Source organism: Hirundo rustica, chromosome 4 (assembly GCF_015227805.2).
Source record: "Hirundo rustica isolate bHirRus1 chromosome 4, bHirRus1.pri.v3, whole genome shotgun sequence".
Taxonomy (NCBI): domain Eukaryota; kingdom Metazoa; phylum Chordata; class Aves; order Passeriformes; family Hirundinidae; genus Hirundo; species Hirundo rustica.
Window position 1 is genome coordinate 75,919,297 of NC_053453.1, and position 23,874 is coordinate 75,943,170.

The 23,874-nt window shown below is 47.3% G+C and overlaps 1 protein-coding gene across 1 annotated transcript in view; it reads left to right on the forward strand.

The window, feature by feature from the left end:
• The window catches only part of SLC6A12 (solute carrier family 6 member 12), a 35,899-nt gene extending 12,475 nt beyond the window's left edge, over positions 1 to 23,424 (forward strand). The window contains exons 4-15 of the mRNA XM_040061600.1: positions 617 to 757; positions 2,131 to 2,218; positions 3,798 to 3,930; positions 6,806 to 6,940; positions 8,392 to 8,495; positions 9,935 to 10,059; positions 10,336 to 10,448; positions 11,153 to 11,290; positions 12,559 to 12,661; positions 18,854 to 18,954; positions 20,023 to 20,193; positions 22,834 to 23,424. Coding sequence (XP_039917534.1) covers positions 617 to 757; positions 2,131 to 2,218; positions 3,798 to 3,930; positions 6,806 to 6,940; positions 8,392 to 8,495; positions 9,935 to 10,059; positions 10,336 to 10,448; positions 11,153 to 11,290; positions 12,559 to 12,661; positions 18,854 to 18,954; positions 20,023 to 20,193; positions 22,834 to 22,977 — 1,496 coding nt within the window. The 3' untranslated portion in view covers positions 22,978 to 23,424. The remainder of the gene's footprint in view (positions 1 to 616; positions 758 to 2,130; positions 2,219 to 3,797; positions 3,931 to 6,805; positions 6,941 to 8,391; positions 8,496 to 9,934; positions 10,060 to 10,335; positions 10,449 to 11,152; positions 11,291 to 12,558; positions 12,662 to 18,853; positions 18,955 to 20,022; positions 20,194 to 22,833) is intronic.
• Positions 23,425 to 23,874: the final 450 nt, after the last annotated feature.

The window sequence follows — 23,874 nt, forward strand, 5'->3', positions numbered from 1 at the left end:
CTATTTGAAACTCCATGGAGAGTTTGGGACCTCCTGCTCTGGAGACCCCTGTGCTCTGGCACAGGCCTGGAGCTGGACAGCAGGGGCATCTCAAAGGTCACTGACAACCAGTTTTAAATAAATGAATTGGGCCTTTCTGGTCTGATTACTGTTACGAAATCTTCCGAAGTGAGCAACGGGCACAAGCAGGACCCAAGACCAAAGCTGAGCATGGTGTATGTCAGCTATAAGAATGGTTTTTGGCCTGACTCCTTCCAGAAGTAAGAGACTTGGCTGCATTCCTTTTCTTCAAAGGCTAGGGCTGTATTTTTCTGAAGAAGAGGCACTATGATGCTGTGGCATGGTAACCATCAGAAAATTTGTTTCAAATCAGCGTAAGGTTTTCTGGCTGTTTCACCACAGACCTGTCTAGAGTTACCAACAGTGTTTCCTGTCTGCATGCACAGTCACAAAATCCTTCCTCTTTCCCTTAGGTAGATCTTGCACTATTCCCTGGAGAGCCATGTTGTTGGTGTTGCATCCTTACCACAGTGTGATATGTGTCTTTGGGGTTAGGCCTCACGTATTGGGAGTTGGTTGCCAGTCCCATCCTCACCTCCTTTGCTCTTCTTCACAGGAATTGGATATGCTTCCCAAGTCATTGTGGGATATCTGAATGTCTACTACATCATCATCCTGTCCTGGGCACTCTTCTACCTGTTCAGCTCCTTCACTTCAGTGCTACCATGGGCCAGCTGCAATAACGCCTGGAACTCAGGTACACCTTCCCTTGGTCATCCTCTAGATTCTTTCCAATTCCCAGAAATTTTTTGGGTTTTGTTGAGAATATTTTTTGTTGTTGTTTGCATAAGAAGCTCTCATGAGCCGCCACGTGATGTCACCAAAAATAGGCATTTTCTGGCAAGCAGGAGAGGTGGATGGCAGAGTTTTCAAGCCAATGTAGAGCTCTCCTCATGTGGCAGGAGCTATTTATTAGCTTTGGTGCAACAGTTTGTCTTACAGTTCCCTTACTTTCCCCCATTCCTGTGGAGTTACTGGGACAGTTGCTGCCTGTGAACAGTTTCCTCTGTGCACTCAGCTTTTGGGTAAATCAGGCCAAGCCTGCACCGTAGGATTTTGCCAGTTGAGATCCTCCAGTGAAGGAACCAGTATCACAAAACTCAAAGGGCACTGTTTTCCTGGTTAATCACATCCATGCAGCCTCCATACTGTTATATTCGCCAGGGGTTTCATTGCTTCATGCACACAGTTCACTTAACTCTGCTCTGCAGAGAAGATCTGGCTTTGGCTTTACTCAAGGCACTTGTGCTGAGCCTGGGAAGATGGAGTAGATGTGAGGTAATCCTCACCAATGTCTTTGTCAGGACTTTTTTAACATGTTGAACAGGTTGTTTTTCATGGCAGCAGCTTGGTTCCCTCCCTTTTTCTCTTGCGTCAGATGATTAAATTCTGTAATTAGTTAAATTTCTCTGCCCCGTGGGCCTTTTACTCACAGGTCCCTTTGCTCTTTCATGCCAGCAGAAGTAACCAGCTGATCCAATTCCTTCAGCTCCCCCATAATGGTTTTGTTTGTAGGGAAAGCCACATATGTTCTCTTAACAGAGAGCAACAGCTGGGTTTCCTTGGTTTTCCAGTGAATTGTCTTTTGCTGGCAAAATGCAAGATGAGGTGCACTGGATGCGTGGCATCTCCTCTGTTTTTACTTATTTCACGCTTTGTAATAGGGTTGGGGATGGCAAAGGAGAACATGGAGGCTTCTGTGGTCTGTGCATGTGTGGACAGGGAATGGTGCATGATGTGGAAAGAGAAAGGGTTTTTCTGTCCTGACTACTCACAGTCTCTATCCCTTGATAACCTAGGTTTTGTAGCTATCTGTTTTCAATTTGGCAGGGAATTGTTCTCCCCTTCCCCTCTTCCCTTCCTGAAGCCCCTCTTGTGACTGCTGGATTGGGATTCATACCTGGAGAGAGCCAGATTTTGATGAGATGTTTAATGAGATAATCTATGGCACAAGATGAAGGATCTGTGTGCTGCCAGAGTGAGGGTTAGTGTCCCAGAGGGGAAGGAGCATCCCTCATGGAGGAGCCCTAGAGAATTTCTCACGTCATCGGCTTCCTTTTCTTTTGGTAGATCTCTGTGTGGACATTCTGAATAGATCCGGCCTGGACAACAGGACCTTGCCTGCGAACGCCACCTCCTCAATGATTGAGTTTTGGGAGTATGTGAATGCTTTCCCTCCGCATAGGCTCTCTCTCATCCAAAGGCTGCAGCTGCAGGAATCCCTGGGCAGGGCCTGTGCATCTCTAGGAGTGAGGTGCCACGTGTCAGATCCAAACGCGGGGAGCACAAGGAGCTGCCAAGGAGATGGGCACAGAGCCCAGGGTGTGAGGACTGGGCACACCCCAAAGGCAGCTCGCGGTGTGCCTGCCCGCGGGTACCCCTGTGCATCTTGAGGGTGCGTTCCCTTTCTGGCACTGAGGTGCCCGGGTGAGTGTGGCCATCAAGAGAGGCACCAAAAGCAGGCGAGGGCTTGCTGCAAGTCGGGAAACGTGTGCTGGGTGTTCCAGGTTGGCAGGCAGTCATGAGAGGCCAGGGCAGACTGAACAGTCCTCCACAGTGAAGCACAAAGGGGAAAAACTGACTCTTACCTTCTTTTGACCCAGTCCTGCTTGCTGTCTAAGGAAAGTGATCCACCAGGCTGCTCAGGATCATCCCTGGAGAGCAGGAATCTGAGATGCATGCATGAGATGCTAGAGAAGAATTTGAGGAAGGTGGAGAATTTTGAGGAATTTGGTGCTAGAGGCACTAAAACACAGTCTGAGTGAGGGCCCTTGCAGCAGGCCAGACAGTGTCCCAGATAGGGACATCAGTGCAGCCTGTAGAGGTTGAAATGACTGCTGGTGCCACCCTGTCATTCCACATGCTTCTGAAGAAAGTCTTTTAAAGAAGAGGGGTATCAAGGATACAGCTTCAGCAGCTGGGTTTGGATTTTTTCCCCATTTCTGTCTCCTGAAGTACCTTTGAAAGGGTTGGCTGTCCTTTGTCTGTTGCAGACACCACAGGGCACATAGAAGATGATGTGTGCCCATGCTTGCAATGAGAGTCTGCACAGTGCTGGCCCCCCTCTCCTGCCCTGCTCCTTGCACATACTGTTCAGTGAGAGCTGAGACCCCCCTGAAACAGTTGTCTGGGTTTTCTGTAGAGAGGGCAAGGGGACACCAAGGGAAGTGGTTTTGAGCAGAACGTGCAGAGGAGTTGTGCATGTGGGCTTGGGCTTCTGGGAGCTGCATGAGTTGCAGTGCTGAGCTCTCGTGTGGCCTACCTTCATGATGGTGAATCTCCAAGGAAGGAGGCTAAGGGAAGAGCATGGGAATCATAGAGATAATTTATGCTTACATATAGGGTGTCTGTAGCATATGGGGTGGAAGAACGGTAGCCGTGGGCTGACAGTGGCTTTGGTGGCCTGCTTTGGATTGAGTTGTCTCTGCTGGGGAGCTGCCAGGCTCGAGGAGCAAAGGGGAGCAGGTTGATTTTGTGTAGTGAGGATCTGAAGGGCATGGCACCATGGGTTTGGAGAGCGGGAGGGTTTGGGTCAGCTACAGGACATGGTGGAGCAGAGGTGAGTAGAGAGGGGAGCCTTAAGCAGAGCTGGGATGATTTGCATGGCTGGGAGCCCTGGGCAGATGTGTTATAGATAGGCTGCTAAGCCTTTGGATGGGGTAATATGGGAAAGGTCTGTGTGGGTGAGTGGGGTCTGGAGTGTTAATGCTTCTCTCCCTGTCCCTGGACACTGGCAGGAAGCGAGTCCTGGGGCTCACGGATGGTATTCACAAACTGGGCACTGTGCGCTGGGAGCTGGCTCTGTGTCTCCTGCTGGCCTGGATCATCTGCTACTTCTGCATCTGGAAAGGGGTCAAGTCCACAGGCAAAGTAGGAATGGGGATTATCCTCTGAGTCCATAAGCCTCCCTGTACCCATCTTATATGTCTTCCGCAATCTCTTTTCCTTCTTCATGAAGTTGAGGCAGGAGACCCAGCACCAAAGTGAAACCTAAAACCTGTTGAGTCCATACTGACATACACCAGTTGTGTTTAAACCCGAAGAGGAAGAATAAATGAGTAGGTGCATCAGGGAGGGGAGAATGGGGAAGAAATTGGGAATTGAGGGGAGTTTTGAATCTACCATTTTCACTTGCAAATACCCATAGTGGCTGATGAATTCTCCCCAAGTGCCCTTGGGAATCATCCACTCACCAGTGTATTGTATTGTCCTGCTGTGGTTCGAGGGTGTTTTCAATAAGAACCTCTGCAGTGGCAGACTTCCCATCCCTGGCAATAATTAAACACTTGAGCAAAACAGACAAGCTGCTGCCTGTAACCAGCTCAGAGAATAGATAATGAATCTCTCCTGCTATATTCTGCAGAACACTTGGGGTGGGAGAAGTGTCCTTGTTCTCTCCTTTGTGCTCTTTCTGAATCTACAGGTTTGGGGTCAGTTGGTCGCTTTCTGCATTTTGCTAATGATGTTGGAGCCAGCACTTCCTCCTGATGTTTATCCTGTAGGGCACATGGACTGGTTTTCCTTTTGGAGTGAATGAGTACCTGGTGCCTTGGGCTGGGTATTAGGGACACTGCCATGGCCTTGACTTGCTCAGAACCTCTTTCTTTCCTGGAGCTGCAATGAGATGGGCGGATCATTAACAATGATTGATGATTAATGATTAGTCTTGTGGGTGTCCAGGGCATGTCCCAATAGCAAAGGGAGGGAACCAATTTCTGCAACAGGTTTCTTCCTTCAAATCACTGTCTCTGCTCTTCATGGATGTTCCTTTTCATACTTGACACCTGTGTTTCAGTATTAAACCCCATCTGCTAATTTAAAACTGCGCTGGACATCCCTTGCAACAGAATGAGATAACAGCTTGCACCCTTGACTAGATTTTTGCCAGTTTTTTGCTGGTGACTGGTTCTTGCTGGTGCTGACTTGTTGTGCACCATTTCTGAAGGAAGGAGAGCCAAACTCCACCTTTATGGGGAGACGGGATGGATGATCTGCATTTTAAACCTTGAATCTCTGATGCTCCCTAATTTGAATACCGCAGTGCTGTCTTCACAAGAGATTGGGTCTGAGAGCTGTGTGATCTGCATGGAAGAGTAGTGAAATCACCCGAGGTTCTCTTTAGCTCTCAGCCTTCTCCACTGAGTTTCTCCTTTGCCTGGTGCTTCCCCATTGTGCAAAACCTACTTCCACAAGGAGAAAGCTAAAGTAGATGAGTCAGGCTGGTTTAGCTGACTTGGTTTGGCAAAACCAGGCCAGAAGGTGAGAGTAAACAGTGACTACATATAGTAAATGGAATAGTCTTCCTGAGACTACAGAAGACTTTTCCATCACAATTTTTAGGGTACGGGGCTATTGGCTATTTACCAGCCTGGTGTTATGGACATGGTGCAACAGTAAGAGAGGGGGTTTTCTGTCCCCAGATATACTACAGGTCAAACAGGTCAGCTGTCTTCTCTGCAGGCAGTAATTTTGAGTATTACAGGGGTACTGTCAAAAAATTTATCTGCTTCCCTCTTTTTCTTTGTTGACAATATACTAAGACAAGCATTAGAGAAGACCCAAGAATTCTGAAGAGGTGCATAGCTTTGTTCAGCAGCTCCAGATTAAACAGGAGGTTGTGGTTCCCTGAGAGGCTGCTCTAATCAGATAACTGTGCCAGATCCTTATGTTTCTGCTTCTGTGATTTAAGGAATCCGAATTTAAAGAAACCATAATGACCTCAGGACAATAACTTCAAATAACTCCATAAAGACTCATTTTCTTTTAAAAGCCTATTTCTTTTATTCATTTTGCCCTATGTTTCTCTTCCTTATGCATTCAGCTGTTGTGCATAAATGTTCCTTAAAAGTGATTTCTGAAGGTAGGTTTTAATACTTGTGCCCAAAGGAGTGCCATTCTCATTCAATCAGGGAACAGTAAAAGTACAATGTACTGTGACTTATTTGACCAATTATCACTAAGCACAAAAAAATGTCATTTCAGGCCCATCACTATGAATCCATGGAGTAAACAAGCCTCCACATTACTTGGATGAATTTTAGTAATGAATAAATGTTAGGAAGCTGCAACTTGCTCACAAATATTTTGCAAATAGAAAAAAAGAATATGTGACATTAGAAAAATGGTTTAGAGACGATTAATTCTATTGTAATATTTATTTATATCACACACAAAAAGAAGTAAAAATAGATATTACAAAAATAATGGTCTACATTTTCTTTAAAGGCTTTGAGTCGCCCCCAGTTTTTACCTGTGAGCTCAGGGTCATTGAAGGGATGAGAGTGACGCATGAGCACTTCTGGAAATGAGACCCCCGCATAGGTGCCTCAAATTGGACAGCAAAAGTTGGTATTTAATTTGGAAAGCTCTTGCTGTGCGTAGGACCATTTTAATACCTCATTAAAACTCAGTGACAGGAAGAGATCCGGGTTTCTTCTGCAGCTCTAGAAAGATGAAGGGAACAGCTGGAGAGCAGAGAAATTACACTGACTGGAAAGAAAAAACAAAGCAGAGCCACCAGTGGCAGTCTTGGACGAAGAACAAAATGCAGATTAACTAAATCACCAGTGAGAAGTAACCTTGGTTAATTCCTTTCCCTCCCCTCTTCTATGTTAGCAGCAGCAGCTACAGCCAACAGCAGAGTCAGGGAGGTTTGCTGGGGTGGGGGTCTGCAGATGAGATGAGGTGAAGTGATGCCTGCCCCCCTCCCTTCTGACCCCCTCTCCTCGTTTCCCTGTCCCTGCAGGTTGTTTACTTCACTGCCACCTTCCCATACGTGATGCTCCTCATCCTGCTGGTTCGTGGGGTGATGCTGCCAGGGGCTGCTGAGGGGATCATCTTCTACCTGAAGCCGGATATCTCCAGGCTGGCAGACCCACAGGTGGGTGTGTCGGGGTGGTGTCAGGCAAATACTGGCCACAAGAAGTTCTCAGTGCCCTGGCCTTTGGACCTGAACATCTAGCTGTTATCTATGAAAGGAAGTCCAGGAGCCAATAGCCTTAAAACTTCTGAGAGGGGTCTAGTCCCCCTACAGAGTGCATCATCCTTTTTGCTTGTGGTCTGCAGCATTTGGGTGTATTAGGTCATTTCTACTCATGGGCTCAGCAAAACAAGAAGAGTATATAAAATCTTTAGCATGTAACAGATAGTTTTTCTAGCTGTTAAATGCAGATAATTAAGGGAAGGGTTATATAATCTATCACTTTTGATTTTTTTTTTCTGGCCTGTTTAGCACTTTGGCTCCATCAGAGCCCTCCCAGGACATGTGTGGTCCCTGTGCCTGCAGAGACCAAAGGCCTGCATGTAACTTGGGCTGTGACCAGCTGGGTTCCCTTCACTTGTCCTGGGGGCTGATCCCACCTGCCTAGGGCAGGGGCTAGCCAAAGGGTCAATCCCTGCTGCCAGCCCTTGGAGCTCTTGGAGCCCTTCAGTGAGATCCTGCTACCGAGTTGAGGCAGAAGGTAGGGCTTTGGTTCACGTGGGATAAGTGTACATGCCTATCTGTGAGAAATCAGTGTGAGCTTAGGCAGCAGTGCCTGAGCTGCGATCCTTTGAAGGCTACCAAATTCCAGCTGCCTGGATGTTTACAGCTGGGGGCTGCTTAGAGGAAAGAAAGCATGAGTGGGGAACCTGGAGACCATCAGAAAGGCAGGCTGTTTCTCTGCCTGCCTAAAACTCCCAGCTCAGGGCTGTGACTGTGAGAGCAGAGCTGCAGCTCCACCCACAGTTAAGCTCTCCATCGAGGAGAGGGCTGGAGCAGTGGTGAGGAACCTCACTCAGCTTTTCCCGTGGAGTGCCAGAGAAAGTGGAACCTGGGTGCATGACAGCCCACTGGTCTGCAATCTCTCGTTTTGGTAATTTTCTGCCTTTCACTGTGCACTGTGGCCTCAGAGAGGTGGGAAACTAGATCTGGGAGCAGGGGAGGGAGTACACAGATTGTTGATCACACTGTCATTTGGGGTGACTCACCAGTGACTCTGCAAGGAGATTAATCATCTGGGCCATATAGGGACCACAGACATATGTAGTGAGAGCTTCAGGTGGAGCCATGCTGTCAGGGATGCCATCTTGACCCTGAATGCAAAGGTGGGGGATGGAGAAATGGTGTTACCTTCAGTGGGATGTGAAAATACATCTCCTCTAGAGCCTTTTCCTAAAGCATTTCCAGTTCTATGGCTCAGATTTTCCAGACAGGTATCCCAGATTCTGCATTCACTGAAGACCCCCTTGCCATCTCACAGGGTTTGTTCTCCATCACTAAAGTAGAACAGGGCACACCCTTTTGTATGTTTTGCTGTCAGGTCTGGAGACCGCTGACCTTCTCTGTTCCAGGTCTGGATGGATGCAGGCACTCAAATCCTCTTCTCTTATGCCATCTGCGAGGGGTGCCTGACAGCTCTGGGCAGCTACAACAAATACACCAACAACTGTTACAGGTAGGAACAGCCTGGACTCTTCATTTCCTTCTGGCAATTTCCTCAGATAGCACAGAGCTGCATCAGAGGCAGGCTCTGTCCCTGGTGGAGACCTTGGGTCGTGCTGCTGTGACTAAGTTGCTCAGCGTGCAGAAGCTGCCAAGGACTCAGCACAGGGATGGAGAATGGCTGAGGGAAGAGAAGAGTCCAGCAAATGGCTTTAATAGTGCTCAGTGTGGAAACAAGAGACTGGAGGAGTGGGAGGAATGAGAATGGAGAGTGTCTCCAGCCACTGTGTGGACAGCACTGTGTATTTTGACAGAGTAGGTGGGCAGGGGTGACATGGCCAGCTCTGCCATCACTTGCTAGGCAGGGGAGGAGGTAGAAAGATGATATCTGGACCCCCTGTCTCCAGTGCTTTATTACCATCAGAGTAATGTACTGCCAGTGGCCTTTTGATCCTATCAAGGAGATTAATCAAGTCTGTCTGGCCTTCTCCTTGCCCTTGGATTACAGATCTGTTTTATCCATGGCCTGAGATGGAGCTCAGTGGAGCTGTCTGGACCATATTTGACACCCTCTACAGAGCCCTGAGAAGCAGGGACTTTGTTATTCTTTCACATATTGCTCCCTCACAGCTGGTAAAATGGAACTGTGCTTGGGAGACATCAGTCGTCTCTCCTGTAGTCCCATAGGTGCTGCCATGGCTGCTGGTTGGGCAGTTAATACTTTCTCCTGGCTCTCCCAAAATATTTCAGTCACCAATGAAGTGGTGTGCTGACTCCTTCCTCTAATTCCTTACGTGCCTTGTGCTCTGGGTGTCCCAAGTGTGTCCACAGTGCCTGCCCCGTAGCTGATGCTGTGGCTCAGCTCTGGCGCCTGCTAGGCAGGATCCACGGGTGTGGGGCTTCCAGCCCAGCCAGCTCAGAGTGGTGCCCAATTTTCACAAGGACCAAGTGCACAGAAGTTTCAGGACAAGCAGCACAGCACATCCCAGCCTCCATCTGAGCATAGCCAATAAAGACAGTGTAGACACAGCCCTTGTCAGTGAGGATTTTTATTATCTTATTGCCCTTGCTTTACTAGACCTGCTGAACCTGTATGTCTTCATGCTTTCAAATACTCCTCTTTCTTGACTGTTTCCTTTTGCAACCTCTTTCCTCTTCTAGTTTTCTGTTTTCCTCATTTTCTCTGTTGTTTTTCCTATTCTCTGGTCTCTTGTCATTTTTTTATTGCTATATGCTGTGTGGTTGTGCCCCATTCCCCTGCTCTGCCATGTATAGTTCTGGAACTCTTGAACTCGGTTCTGCTGTGAGCTTTTTACTTCTGAAGGGTTCAAGAACAACATTGCTGTTTCTCAGTAGTGCTGTCCAGTTAGGCATGCTGAGCACAGACTTGATCCTAAGTGCATCCATTCTGCAGCACGAAATCCCCACTTCTCACTGGTCTCCTTCCTACAGGGACTGCATCATGCTCTGCTCCCTGAACAGTGCCACCAGCTTCGTTGCTGGCTTTGCCATTTTCTCTGTACTGGGCTTCATGGCTCGAGAGCAGGGCGTACCTATTTCAGAAGTGGCCGAATCAGGTAAGTTTTTCTGGAGGGCTTCAGAGCCAAGGGAATACAAACAGCCTGAAGGGGAGGGTACTTGTCTGAGGTGAAACCCAAGATGTTCTCTACATCCTCTATTACTACGGGTGTCTGCAGAGAGGTCTGCAGGACCGGTACTCCTCAACACAGCTTTCAGCCGTGGGTGGGCAAGGAGCTGTGGCAATAGGAGCTTTGAAGAAGTATGTGAGCTTACTCTGTGCTGCAGGTGATGGTGTGGGGGGCACACGTGGTCATCATGTGGTCTGTTGGCAGGTCCTGGCCTGGCTTTCATAGCATATCCAACAGCAGTAACAATGATGCCTGTGTCTCAGCTCTGGTCCTGCCTCTTCTTCCTCATGCTGATCTTCTTGGGACTGGACAGCCAGGTACAACAAACCCCCTCCTCATCTAACATGCAGGGGCCTGTCCCCACCCTGAGCATTCCCCACAGTCATTGGAAAGGATAAAGGTGGGTCTGTGCTTTGCTGATACCTTAAATAGGTTCTCTACGTTGTATGCAACCCTTCCACACTGTGGGAGCTCAGAGCTGGGGCCAATGGCAGGCCAGTGGTTATGTGGGCCGGCACTCTGCTGGCATCTTCTCCCAGTGTGCATGAGAGGATGTCCCAGCTACATCCCCCCAAAACTGCACCCTGCAGAGTGAGGCCCAGCACAAAGCAGGGCAGTCTGGGACAGGGAATTGGGCTGCATCCCACCAGAGCATTCCCTGTGTCCTCTTCTCACTGGTGTGCCCATGCCTTACATCCCATATCCTTGTTACGGCAGGAACAAACCCTGCGGAGTGCAGTGTGCAGCTCTGCTGCTGGCATGAGGGAAGCAGAGGGTGTCCTGCATGTCCACCAGGCAGGTGTTTTGCTCAGGCTCTGCTCTGTTAAACTTCAGCCCTTGTGCCTGGATAATCAGGCCTTTTTCCTCTGTTTCTGCTGGCCTTTGGTGGAACCAAGGCAGATGAAAAGAAAAAATGAAAAAATAAGGATTTGAGTGATGAGAGGACAAAAAGGACAGTGAGGGGAAGTGTGTGCTTGGGGAAGGAGAGACGCTGATTTCTCTGACCTGTTTTCTTCTGCAGTTTGTCTGTGTGGAAAGCATGGTGACAGCTATTATTGACATGTTCCCAGGAGTGTTTCGGAAGAAGGGGCGTCGGGAGCTGCTGATCCTGGCCATTGCAGTCATATGCTACCTGCTGGGCTTATTGCTGGTCACTGAGGTGAGCAAGAAGTAGCTGGGTTGTACAGCTGAGCACCCAACCCCCTTCTACACAGCTCTGGAGGTCTGGGCAGAGACAGCAAACTCGTCTTCAATGCTGTTAATTGTCTCTCATTTCTAATGCATTAGCTAGTGTCTCTCACAGCCGGTGCTGCTTTGACCCCGTGTGGCACTGGTGCACTCACTGCATCACTGAGCCCTCCAGAGATCCTGGTCCCACAGCCCAGGGAGGCTGCCAGACACATGGCTTTGTGCGAATACCAGACCTGGGAGCTAAAACAAGCTGAGCTGTTTGGAAACAAGCTCTTCTAAGGGCAGTAATCATTTGCTGGCTGTTTTCCACACAACGCAGAGCAGCAGGAGGGGAGCCTAGGGGTAATGGCTGTGCCATAACCTCCTCCCTGCTGGAGCCCGTGGGAAGCCTGTCATCCCGGGACCAGAAGGAGCAGAGCTGTGCTGGTGTGATGCCATGCAGACGGTGTTTGCACTGCTCTGCAGCTAAAAGCTCTACCTCTTCCTGCACGGTGATGTGCTCTGTGTGTACCACAAACTTGGGTGGGGGTCTTAGCACTCCTGTGCTGCCTCCATGAGCTCTGTACTGACAGCTAATTCCTGTTAAACCCCTGAGGCACAGATGAATGATCCTCCAACAGGATCCTGGCTATGGATCTGCTAAAGGCATCACCTACTGTAATCAGTTTGAGTGACACTGTTGAAAGCATCTACTTGCCCTTCAAGGCTTTCTCTTGGAGAAATCACATGAAAATCGTCCACGGGCCTGTACAGGTAGCTGATGGCAACTCTGCAGGGCTCAGCTTGAAGTCAGGAGCAGCAGGAAAGCCACATGCCTCTGCCATTGCAGAGCTTGGAACTTGCGCAATATGTAAGGTTGGATGAAGGTAAAATGAAGTATCTGAATATCCTTGCTCAAGATCACAATTTTTTTTGTGCAAAGATCTGCACTGGTACATGGTACTTCAAAAATGATTCTGGGAACTTCCTGTTTTAAAACAACCAAACAAACCAGCTTCTGCTCTTATGCACATAGAAGCCAGCCTAGCCCAGCAGTATTATAAAATGGGCATGAAAAGCTCTCCTGCCACCAGGTTTGACTGTGTTCTTGGAAGAGCAAGGGCAGCCCCACGAGAAAGCTCTTCTCCTACCTCCTCTAGGTCCAGTGTTTCTGCTGCTATTCTTCTGCCTGCCTTACTCATTTTCCCCTGACATGGAACAGTCTTGCCATGGCTGTTTTCTCTATCTCTTCAACAGGGTGGCATGTACATCTTCCAGCTCTTTGACTACTATGCTGCCAGTGGCACGTGCCTGCTCTTCCTGGCTGTTTTTGAAGTCGTCTGTATAGGATGGGTGTATGGTAAGTGGAGGACAAAAATCTGTCTTGTTCTTTATCAAGGCAAGAATGAGGGATTGAGAAATGAGAGTGGATACAAAAGATCCTCAGGGGAGCAAAGAAGTGCTGTAATTATGTTCTTTCTTGTCCAGTTTTCACTGTGTTTCCTTGCAACATTTTAATTGCTCCACATTTAGACTAGGAATGTTTTTTTCCTTCTCTGTAAGTGCCTCATATTAAACTACCTTGCTGTTCTTTCCATCTGCCCTTTGAAATAGCAAATCAGCTCTAGAGGAGTGACTGCTGTACTTTGGTGTCTGTCCCTGTCTGCTTACATTGTGCATTTAGTTTAGTCCTGCCAGTAATTTAACACAAAATTCTGAGATGCAAACTTGCTGTGTGTTACTTCTGCGATCATTCCTGCTTCCTATTTACCCTGTGATGGCACTCAGAAAAAAAATAGGAGGGGCTGCTTTGGCTCTCAGTGAAGTCTGTAACTACTCAGGAGCAGGACAAAACTGAGCTTCGTGAACTATCAGGAGGAAACCAACTGTGTGTTAGTCCATGCAGTAAGCAGAGTCTCCTCTGATATCCTGTGGAGATCTCTTCCTGACCACAAAGGCTTTGGTTCCTCTCCCTGAAGCTTGTGTCAAGGCTGATGGGTTTTGGGCAAAGCATCCTGTGTGTGATGCAGAGCAGCTGCTCCCTCTCTTTGCTTCAGGGAACTACATGAGCCTGTGAGGATTTTGCACAGCTGTAGTAGATGCCAGCTTAGACCTGACCTTAACATCCTACAGTCACACATCTGCTGGTCCCAACTACTTCAAGCAGCATTGCCATCATAACCTCAGGGAAAGATTGCAAACATAGCATCATGTTGGGTCTTAACAGTCAGGAGTGGGAGTGGATGCTCATGAAGGAATACAATAGAAGAAAAATTAGGAATGATACTTTCTGTGAATGTTCTTCCAGCTTTTCACAACTTATAATAGAACCATTTGGGTTGGAAGAAACCTTTAAAGGTCACCTAGTCCACCCTCTTGGCCACTTTCCACTTGACCAGGTTGCTCAAAGCCCTGTCCAACCTGGCTTTGAACATTTGCAATAGTAGTGTATTCACAGCCTCTCTGGGCAACTGGTTCCACTGTCTCAGGATCTTCAGAGTCAAAAATTTCTTCCTTGTATCCACTCTAAACCTCTCTCCTTTGAATTTACAACTGCTAGCCCTTGTCACTACAAGCCCCCTTTATATATTCAAAGGCTGCAACAAGGTCTCCCTGGAGCTTTCTTTTTTCCAGGCTGGACAGCCCAAACTCTCTGAGTCTGTCTTCACAGGTGTTTCAGTCCTCTCTTAGTCATCACGGTCCATCTCTGCACCCACAGCTCCGTGTCTTTCTTGTGCTGGGGGTCATAGAACTAGATCCAGTACTCAGCTCATTGCCCAAGAATTTCCAGTGCCAGAAGCAAAATCTATTTATTTCTCTTCTGTTCTTTTTTTCCAGTTGACTTGGCTAAGGTTCTGTCATCCACAAAATGCTGCAGCAAGGAGTTCCATGGCTTTCTCAGGTGTTGTGTGAGGAGTCAGTTTCTTTTCCTTGTTCTGAATCTGCACCTTCCATTTGGTGCCACCTTTGCCTTGTTATGGGCAGTCAGTCCCTGTGTGCTCCTTTTGGTGCTTACGGTTTTATAGAGGTTGCATTGGCTGTAGTGCAGCTGCTGAGGAAGGGCTTACCAGTTTCTCCAAATGCTTTATGTATAGCAGGAGCCAACTGCTAGTTTGGATAAACTCCTCTCTTACCGAAGGGGTAACCAGTCCAGCTGCTTGGTCTTGGGCTCCAGGGAGTACAAGAGAAGCAGACGTGTAAGAGGGATTTATTTTAGAAATATGTCCTTCAAGGTAAGCTCACCTGACAACTTGCAGTAACAGATCCTGGTCAGATTTTAATTTTGAGTCACCTTCTGCCCAGTCCTTTTGGGATTTAAAGGGACATGGAGATCCCCATCCAGCTGTGACAGGTTGGGAATCACCGTTCTAGCTTAATTCATTAAACTGAATATTACTTTCACGTTTAATAGCATTTTTACAGTCACACAGGCCATATGCTTTTTCTGATGACCCATGGAGAGTAGCAATGGCAGGCAATGAGTAACAGGAGAGGTGATGCTGCCCCAGCAGCTTCAAAGGGAGATGGAGTAGTTGGGGACAGAGAAATGACCATTTTCCTTACCACCACGGGTTCATTTGTGCCACTCAGTGTGATTTTACCCTCTTGATGCTCTGCTTTGCATCCATTGGGAGGATTCTGGTCCAAAATGCAGTCAGAGGGCCAAGGTGAGGTGTTACAGTGGGGAAAAGAAGGTGTGTAGTACTGATTAAAGGGTTTTTTTCCCCAGCCTCAGAATTGGCAGGACTGAGCCTCTTGCTTACCCTGTGAAGAATTACAACATTTCTGCTAACACAAATGTGCGTTCTGAGTTTCCCCTCTCCCAGCACATACGCCAGCCACCCACCACTTGGCAGCTTCCCCCTGCTGCCAGGCAGCTGCTCTCCCAAAGACCTGAGGATTTCCTCCGTACTGCTCCCTGCCTGTGGAAGGATGACGCAGCATTGGACTTGCTGATCGTGTTCGCTAGAGGAGAGTGGATCCTGGAGGGATTCTGGTGTCTCCCCACCTCTTCTCCACTCTCCCTTCCACTCTGGGACCGGCAGCCCTTCTACAATTAGGCATGCCATTTGAACACTGAGATTCACAGCATGGTGCCACCAAAATGTGCTGCAGAGGCTATTTTCCAGGCAGTCACAGCATGCACATTATGGGTAGCTGTTCCAGGAGAAAGCAAGGGCCTTCCTCACTGCAGGAGAGCCAGGGCTGAAATCATTAGCACTTTTTAAACAGCTAAAGCAAACTGATGCCAAAGGGTACCTGTGGGTGGCCTTGGGGTAAACCCACATTGTGCAGTGATAAATCTGGTTCTTTTTCTCATGTGCAGCGTAGCTACCAGCGTGGCATGGCAGCCTCCTCCTGACTGGATCCTGCCTGTTGGTCTTGCTCTGGCTCTGTGTGCTGAATGCTCTCAGATGCATTGGCTGTGAGCAACCTTACATGCTTCTTCATGGGCCATAAAGGGCCTGCTTTGCGTGCCTGGTACCCAGAGGGTGCACGGCCGTGGTGCCACAACGCCTCCGTGGCTGCCTCTTTGCACAGGCTTGGTGCAGGTGTCGATGCTGCAGGTTTGAGACAGAGGGAGCAGATACACGCTTGGTGCTGTGGCGTGGAGCCACGGTCATCACCTATTGCAGTGTTGTGGGTGAAAGTTGATATAGATGACTGCAAATAAATGTAACCCGGGGGAAAAGACAGGGAGAGGATTTTTAATAGATTACAAACTAGCAGAATTGTGAAACTCAGTGTGCATTGAATATGGTGAAAGTAAAACTACATCTTTGTCTCTTTTAATTTGGGTCTCATTTGCTGTTTTTATAAGCTGCGTAAAATGAGAAGGGCTCCGTTAGGACAAGAGATAAGGACGTAAGCAAATCTCTAGTTAGGTTCATGTGAAATTTATTCCTGTGAATTTACATGGCTAAATGATTTGTCAGAGGAGCACACAACCGCTTTGAAGGTATATAGGATTGATCAGCACAAGGAAAGTGGTACCAGAATTCGTGGTTAATTGTCCAGTGATTGCATTCCATTCTTCCTCGTCTTGGAATATTGGAGATAAAAGCAAACGGCTTTGTTCACTCCAACAAAAATCTCTTTGGGGAAGTTTTTATGGTTTTCTCTGCAGGAGCTTTATCCAATCCTTCTGATGTGCTGGGAGGGAAGGGCACACTGCTCCAGTATGTGTCCTCCAGCTTCTAATTTGCTCAAAAAGCCAGTGTTGAGTGGTTGAACTGATGACTTCTTAAGCTTGATTACTTTTTCATCTGCCTGTGAAATGCAGAATATGTAAAACCTCTTGTTCATCTACTCTCTGAGGATGTTCATGTCAGTCCCCATTGTGTATCATCACATCACCCACTGACTGCCACAGTGGCTGTGGAAATTTAGGGCCTGGCAGTTGTGCTTCAGAGAAAGGGGACAAGGACAGGTGGTGGACAAGCACATCACAATTTGCAGCATAAGTTGTGGGTTTTTTTCCTTGTTGCAGGATGGATGTTTATGTTCTTTTTGTTTGGCATATTCGTATTTCTTTAATTGGTATGGCCCTTTGACTAGATCCTAGGTCCAAATTGGCAGGGACACTTTATCTGCCCTGAAGTTGTACAATGAATTAATTTATCTGTCATCTGTCTGACATGACAGTGTGTTTCTGGGAAAGACACTGTGCTGCGCTCATATTCTAAACTGCAATTCTCATGGTCTGTATCTCTTTTCTTTTTTTCACGCTGTGGAAGATTTTGGCTTTTTGGCAAAATTGATTTTAAATACCATTTCCTTTCATTCCCAATATATTTTCAGAAACGCTGTCTGAATCCTCATGATATTTACAGCTTGGAAGTTCTCTGGTGTAGGCTGGGCTCCCACACAAGGCTGCATGTCCCCTGATATACCACATCTTATTGTCTTTGCTTGAGGCTACTTGTTAACTTGCCAACTCAACACCAAGAGGTGTTCAAAGAACTATCCTCCTCCTTCCCCGTCCCCACAAATACTTCAAAAAACCATGTTTAAAAGAGATTTTCTGCCGGCATTAGTCATGGGATAAAGAAAATAATGCAAAGATCTGCAAAAAAAAAAAAAAAAAAAAAAAAAAGCTGCATCATGTGCTTTTGTAGAATTACTGTATTTAAGGGAAACATGATATGAGAGTTTAATTCTGATACATAAAAACCACAAACCAAAATAAAACTCCCCAAGCACGCACAACTGTGGCCAGTTCTCTAGGCACATATTTTGCCTAGTCCAGCCCTCTGGTGCTGAGATATAAAGAAGCAGTCTTCTCATGTTTGCAACTGGGAGCTGTGGCCTGACCATGAATTCACAGATGGACGAACATCCCCAAAAGCAGAGTCCTTCTTTATCAGCTAAGCACCAAGATAAAGCTTTAATAAGATAAATAGGGTATTATTTAATCCCAGAGGTGCTTAACTGGTAACCCTTTTTCTGAAAAGACTAGCTCAGGGTTTTTTTTGTCTAATATTGTTGTCTTATTTTGCCTGAGGCAGTCTGGTTTTCCTGGTTAGTTTTGGTTAGAAAGGTGCTAGGGCACCTTATAAATGACTTTGATTTTTTCTTCATTTTACATCTCTTTCTGGCCAACATTAGGCTTCTGATACTTGAAGACATCCCAGACTTTATTGCAAGGTCTACTGAAATCCATCTGCATTTTATTGTCTCCTCTCTGCCACTGCATAAGTTTGCTCTTAGTGCTTTGTGTTGCTTTGTGTTGGGAAGAATCAATGGTTAGAGTCTGGCTGGTGGCAGGACTTTTAGGTGCTTTTCTGACGTGTGTCCCATTCCAGGGCACCATGAGATTTAGGTGGGTTCCACACACTGTGAACAAAACAATCCAGCAGGTGAAACTAATGAGAAGAGAAGGAGGAGATCAGACCCCACCAGACAGCTCTCACTGGACACTACAGCAGCACTTGCAGATGGAAGGTTTGGTTTTCAGAAGAGTTATAATTGCCAGGTTTTCTGAGTTTATGTCAATAATAAAATATTCCGTGGAAGACTGGCTCTTTAGATGACAAGAGTCCTGCCCAACTCAGTGGTGATTCTTGACATGACTTCCTTGGTATACCAGGTTGTTTATTTACAAAGAGAAGGTTTTGTTAGGTGTTCCCCACTCTCTTTGCTCCTTTTAGCACTTTGGTTTCACACAAACCCGTACGCTTAACCTGCAAGAGATTTCTCTTGCTGCTCTGTAAACCAGGCACTTCTCTTTACCCTGTGCAGTCCTTACCAGTGCATGGGCTGCATCCTCTCACTTACAGCTGCTGCCATCTGAGGACTGTGCTTTTCTTCAATGTCAATCTTTCTGACACTTACGGATGAAATTAAACCCTCCATCTCTATTCTGCCACAAATGGGTCTTTTCAGTGCTAGGAAACCCCATTACCTGCTGCTCTATTGTTAGGACAGACATATTTCCACCAGGAGTAAACACCGAGGATAAAGAAAGTTGGGGATCTGATGTGAATAGTGGTTGAAGGAAACAAAACCAATCTGACCTCTGACTTTGTCTCTGTGCTGGTTGGTGGCCAAGGTGCCAACCGCTTCTATGACAACATTGAGGACATGATTGGTTTCCGGCCGTGGCCCTTGATCAAGATATGCTGGCTGGTGTTCACCCCGGGTCTGTGCTTGGTAAGTGCAATTATGACATCATGACACATCACTCTGGGTCCCCAAAATCTCAGTAGAAAAGGCTGATTTATCTCTGAGGTGCTGCTGTAAATTTTTTAAACTGGTATGGAGAAGCAGAAGCTTGTCCGTAGCTGAGGTTATTTATTTCCTTTGTAAAGCCTTATGTTTTGCCTGGAAAATTAATTGAGCCTGAAAAGCTCAGTTGTTTATTTGAAGGCAAAAGAGAATGTGTCCTCAGAGCTTGGAGAGGTTTGGTCAATTTACCTATGAATAGAAGACCAGTGAAAATTACCCTGTTCTGAAATACTTGCTTCAGTCTCTGTTCCTAGGACTGCCCATGGTTCAGAAATATCTTTGTATAGCCATTTGCTTTTTATGTTATTAAATATCTTCCAAAACTTCTTTGACTGTGTTTAAATAAAATGCACCCAAATTCAGGAAAGTTCTTGCCTGTTTTGAATTTATGTCCAGTCTTGCTCCACTGACTTTTACATGCTTTCTCAGCCGAATTCTGTTCTTGTATCTGATGTTGAGAGTTGTTTACTTTGACCTCAGTGGAGGCACAGATGAGATCTATAGCTACAACTTACAAAAGATTCCTAGTCCTTTGTCCCCAGGCTTCAGCAGGACTTGAAGATCTGGGAAATTTTCAAACCAGCCCAAATTGTCTGAGAGCTTTGTAGCTAGAGAGCCCCAGGAGGACTAAGTCTGTGCCTGTTTGGTTCTTTTCGTTCTTTCTACCAGGCAGAACAACAGTCCTTGTCTTTGATATGAATAAATTTCTGTCTGAATGTTGCTGGACCCTCAAAGCTGCTGCCAGCTTTGCTTATGTCGAACTCTTCGGAAGCCTGAAGGCTTTACACTGCAGAGATGCCTGGCCCTGGCTCTGAGAGCTCCTTGTGCAGCCAGCATGCACCAGGCTCTCTGCTTGCTGCAGCCAGCAAGGTCCCTGCTGGCCTGTGCAAGGCAGAACACCCATTGCCACCCTTGCAGTCCTTGCAGGGTGGCCAAGCTGCCAGGATTGTCTGCCCCTTGGCTCTGCTTATGTTTGTGTTTTCTGCTCCCCAGGGTGTCTTCCTGTTTTCTCTGATCAAGTACACACCCTTGAAATACAACAATTCCTACGAGTACCCGCCCTGGGGCTATGTGCTAGGCTGGCTGATGGCACTCTCCTCCATGGTCTGTATTCCTCTCTATGCCGTTTTCATCCTCCTGAAAACCAAAGGACCCCTGAAACAGGTACTGGGATTGGGGTCGCTGGGCGTGCTGCTGTTGCTCCCCATAGAGGTTTCAGGATGGGCCCCAGGGAGGAGGTACACAGCATATTTCTCCTCTGAAAAGGTAAGGGCTTCTGAAAAGTGCCCTTCCTCAGAATGCTCCATATAGCTCTTGTTGGCAATTTGGAGAGCTTGGAGGGTCTCAGCACAGCTCCCCGGCTGATCATCGAATATCCGGTCTTCCACGCAGTGTTGCACCATCATGCTCAGTGCAGGATATAGACATTTATGGCGTGTATATGCAGTAGCTACCAATGCAAACCAAGTGCAAAACCAGGATCTGTTTTGCCTTTACTTCTCGTCCCTTGTAGTCCTGGGTCAGGACCATGTTATTTTCAAAAAAGAAATTAACCGTAGTTATTAAAAGAGGACCAGCTCACAGAGCTGTAAAGGTCTACCCTGTGCCGTGCCTGAGCCTGTCCTCTTCCACTGTAGACATCTTTGTCCTTGCCCTAGGAAGAACTCTATCTAGGGAGTTGGTATCATGGAGATGACACCTCATCTGAGCCATGAAGAAAGATCTGAGTGATGTACAGTACATCTAAATTTCTATGCAATTTCGCTTCCAGTCCTTCCCCATCCTCACTGCAGCTGGTTGGAGGGTGGGGTGGGCAGAGGGAGCAGGTGAGCAGGGGATGGGAGCATCCCTGTGGCTGTAACGTAGGTCTGACAGTCACGTTGTGGGCTCATATAGAGGAGGACCCTGCATTGCCAACACATCCAGGGATGAGCTGGGTACAGGAAGACTTTATTTGTTCCATTGTCCCAGGGAAGGTGAATCCATGGCTGACATGTCTGGCTCCCCACAGCTCAGGAGCTTTCGATGTCTAGATGAGGGCCTGGAGCTGTCAGAGAAGTAATGGCCCACATGTCCTGCCTGTTAAACAAGCAATATCTCTCACCAGGTATCAAGTGCTTCAAGCCCTTGGACTGAAATGCTGCTGGGAATAGTGTTAATGCTCATTGTAGAGCACACCTGAGGAATTGATTTGGCCCATTTCAGATCAAGGAGTTTTCTGTTTGTCTTGGTTTACATGATATTAATTGAAATTTCCAGGGATTCCTCAGCTACATTAGTATGAAGAAATTTCCAAGGATGCTGTTTAGGTGTGTGGGAAGGAATTGGCTGCTAAACTTGGGTTGATTCAGGGCAGAATCAAAGCCAGCCATGAAATACCTTCTAGGATAGTTGCACCTGTTTTTAAAACAAAATTTCTCAAAATATACTTGTTCTCTTTTTCCAGTCACACCCCAGAATTGTAGTGAATTAATTTCCTGACATAGATGTTTCCAGGAACAGTCTTTGAATATTGCAGACTATTCAATGAAAGCAAGATTTATGATCAGTCACTGCTACAAACTGATTCCTCCCGTTACCCTTGACTGACCAAGAAACAACAAATGTTGTTTCCTAATATCACTGATTAAGACAGCTCAAGTTCCAAATAATAAAAACTCACAAAAAAGTACCCACAGGGCAGCTGCAGACCAAGGTCAATTTTGGAAATCACGGGGCAAATAGTTTTGAATAAATATACAAAATCTGTGAGTCTGGCAGACACTTCACAAGGAGTGGGAGCACTAAAATTAATCCAACGAGTCATGGATGAATTACCTGCTCTGCTTGTGATGCACTCTGCATGGGGAGTGAGCGTGCACTGTCCTGAACAGCTTGTAATGGAGAAAGTTAGCAACTGTGAAAGTCAGGTTTCAGCTGGGAAATGATAGGCTGTCCTATGGAGCTGGCAGGTTGCTGCAGGACATCAGCTGCAGGATGGAAAGGGGGAGGAAAGCAGGAGTTTCAGGAAGTTCTGTGGCTAACCAGAGAGGCTTAAAAAATGGGATGAAAAAGACCAGAAATTCACTACAGAGTCTTTCTGAGCCAGCACTTTTTGCTGAAGAGCTCAAAGATATTTTTGTTTTTTAAGAATGAACTCCAAGTTGTCCCAACACTGCCTACGTGTGTGTGGAGCAGCCTGTAGCACCCTGCATTGCGCAGGACACAGGGAGCTAAGGGCAGGCAGCTGCCTCACAACGCCTGCCTTCACCATCACAGTCTGGCTGACGGGAAGAGGGGAGCTGAGGATGGTTTGGGGCAGGAACCAGTCTGCAGAGCGACTGCTTTACCTGGGAAATGCCGCTGAGGTATCTATCGCCTGCCATCCTGTTTTGAATCGTAGCAGGAGATGCCCAGCATCTGATGATCAGCCCATTTCACAGCTCCCACCAAAATCAATGGAAAGCTACTTGGTATAGGAAAAGAAATGGGTTTTTGGTTTTTTTCCAATGCCACAGAAAATGTCTGTGGTGCTACTTGCTGGCATCCTCCCGCCCAGCAGCAGGTCTGTGAGAAACGCTTTATATCAGATCATCAGCTCAGATTTGAGCTCAGAGGCAGAATAATTGTCACTGAGAGCAGCTAAAGCGAACCTGCGAACCTGCTCTCCTTCTCTGTTTCACAGCCGTTCGGCAGGAGACAAAGAGGGGGCTGGGACATGTAGAGTTGGCTCTCTACGTGCCTTTGCCCCCAGCAGTGGCTGCGGATCACTATTGGCCGTCAGTTTGCTCATCAGCTTAATTAACAGCGACTTCCTCTCTGCAGCGACTGATGCAGCTGATTTCCCCGGCGGAGGATCTGCCGCAGCCGAAGAAGAACGTGGCGGGGCCGTCTGATCTGAGGCGTGAGGGATCGTCTCCTCCAGTCCGGGAGGTGCTCAGCATCACAGAGAGAGAAACCCACTTCTAAGGCACCTGGGATGTTTCCTCCATAACCCAGACTGATTTGTTCTCTCCTTCCCAAAGTGGTCACTTTTCCCTTCTCTCCTTCACGTCTCTGACGGAAGCATTTGGGGCAATTCCTCTCCTTCCAGCCAGCTGGTTGCACCCACTGGCAACAGCATTTCCTTTACACCCTGGGGACAATTCTTCCTGCCGGCAGCTCTGGAGACTGCAGCTTGTCAAAAGTGCCCTTCCTTACTGACACTGCTTGGGAAGAGAAAAACAGAATTGTAGCAAAAAAGAAAAAAAGGGGGAAAAAAGTGCATTCGTATCAGGAGGGGGAAAAGAAACCACAGTGATGAGGGTGGTGAGAGAGAGCAGAGATTAAAGGTGTGAAGGAACCAAGTTAGGCATGCAAAAGCATGAAATGGTGGGGTGTTAGCATGGGAAGTAAATAAGTTGGTTCAGAAGTATGTAAGAAGCTGGAGGACGACAACGGAAAGTGCATTACTAGGTCACCTCTGTGCAAGGGAGAGAGAGCCAGGACCATGTCATAGCCAATGACAAAAGGAGACTGCAGTGTCAGTAGTTACAGCTTCAGCTGTCACTGGAAGGGAAAGGGGTGACAGAGTGCTCAATGCAATTGTAGTTGTCGATGATGGATCTTGAGGCAGTCTCAGTCTGGAAAAGGGAGTCAGGAATGCCTATCTAGGGGACTTGCTCTTGGTCACAGCTACACGGCCCAGTGGAAATGCATCCAAGAGTGAAACCGATGCATATTTGACAATTCTTTCAGAAAATTCATGGAGTGCAAGAAAAGTCCCAGAGCTGTTGATAAGAAAAAGAGCTGCAGCACAGCTGGGAAAATGAGACCCTGAGGACTGCATGCCCACAAATTTAACTGCACTGCTGGGGCATTTTGTAG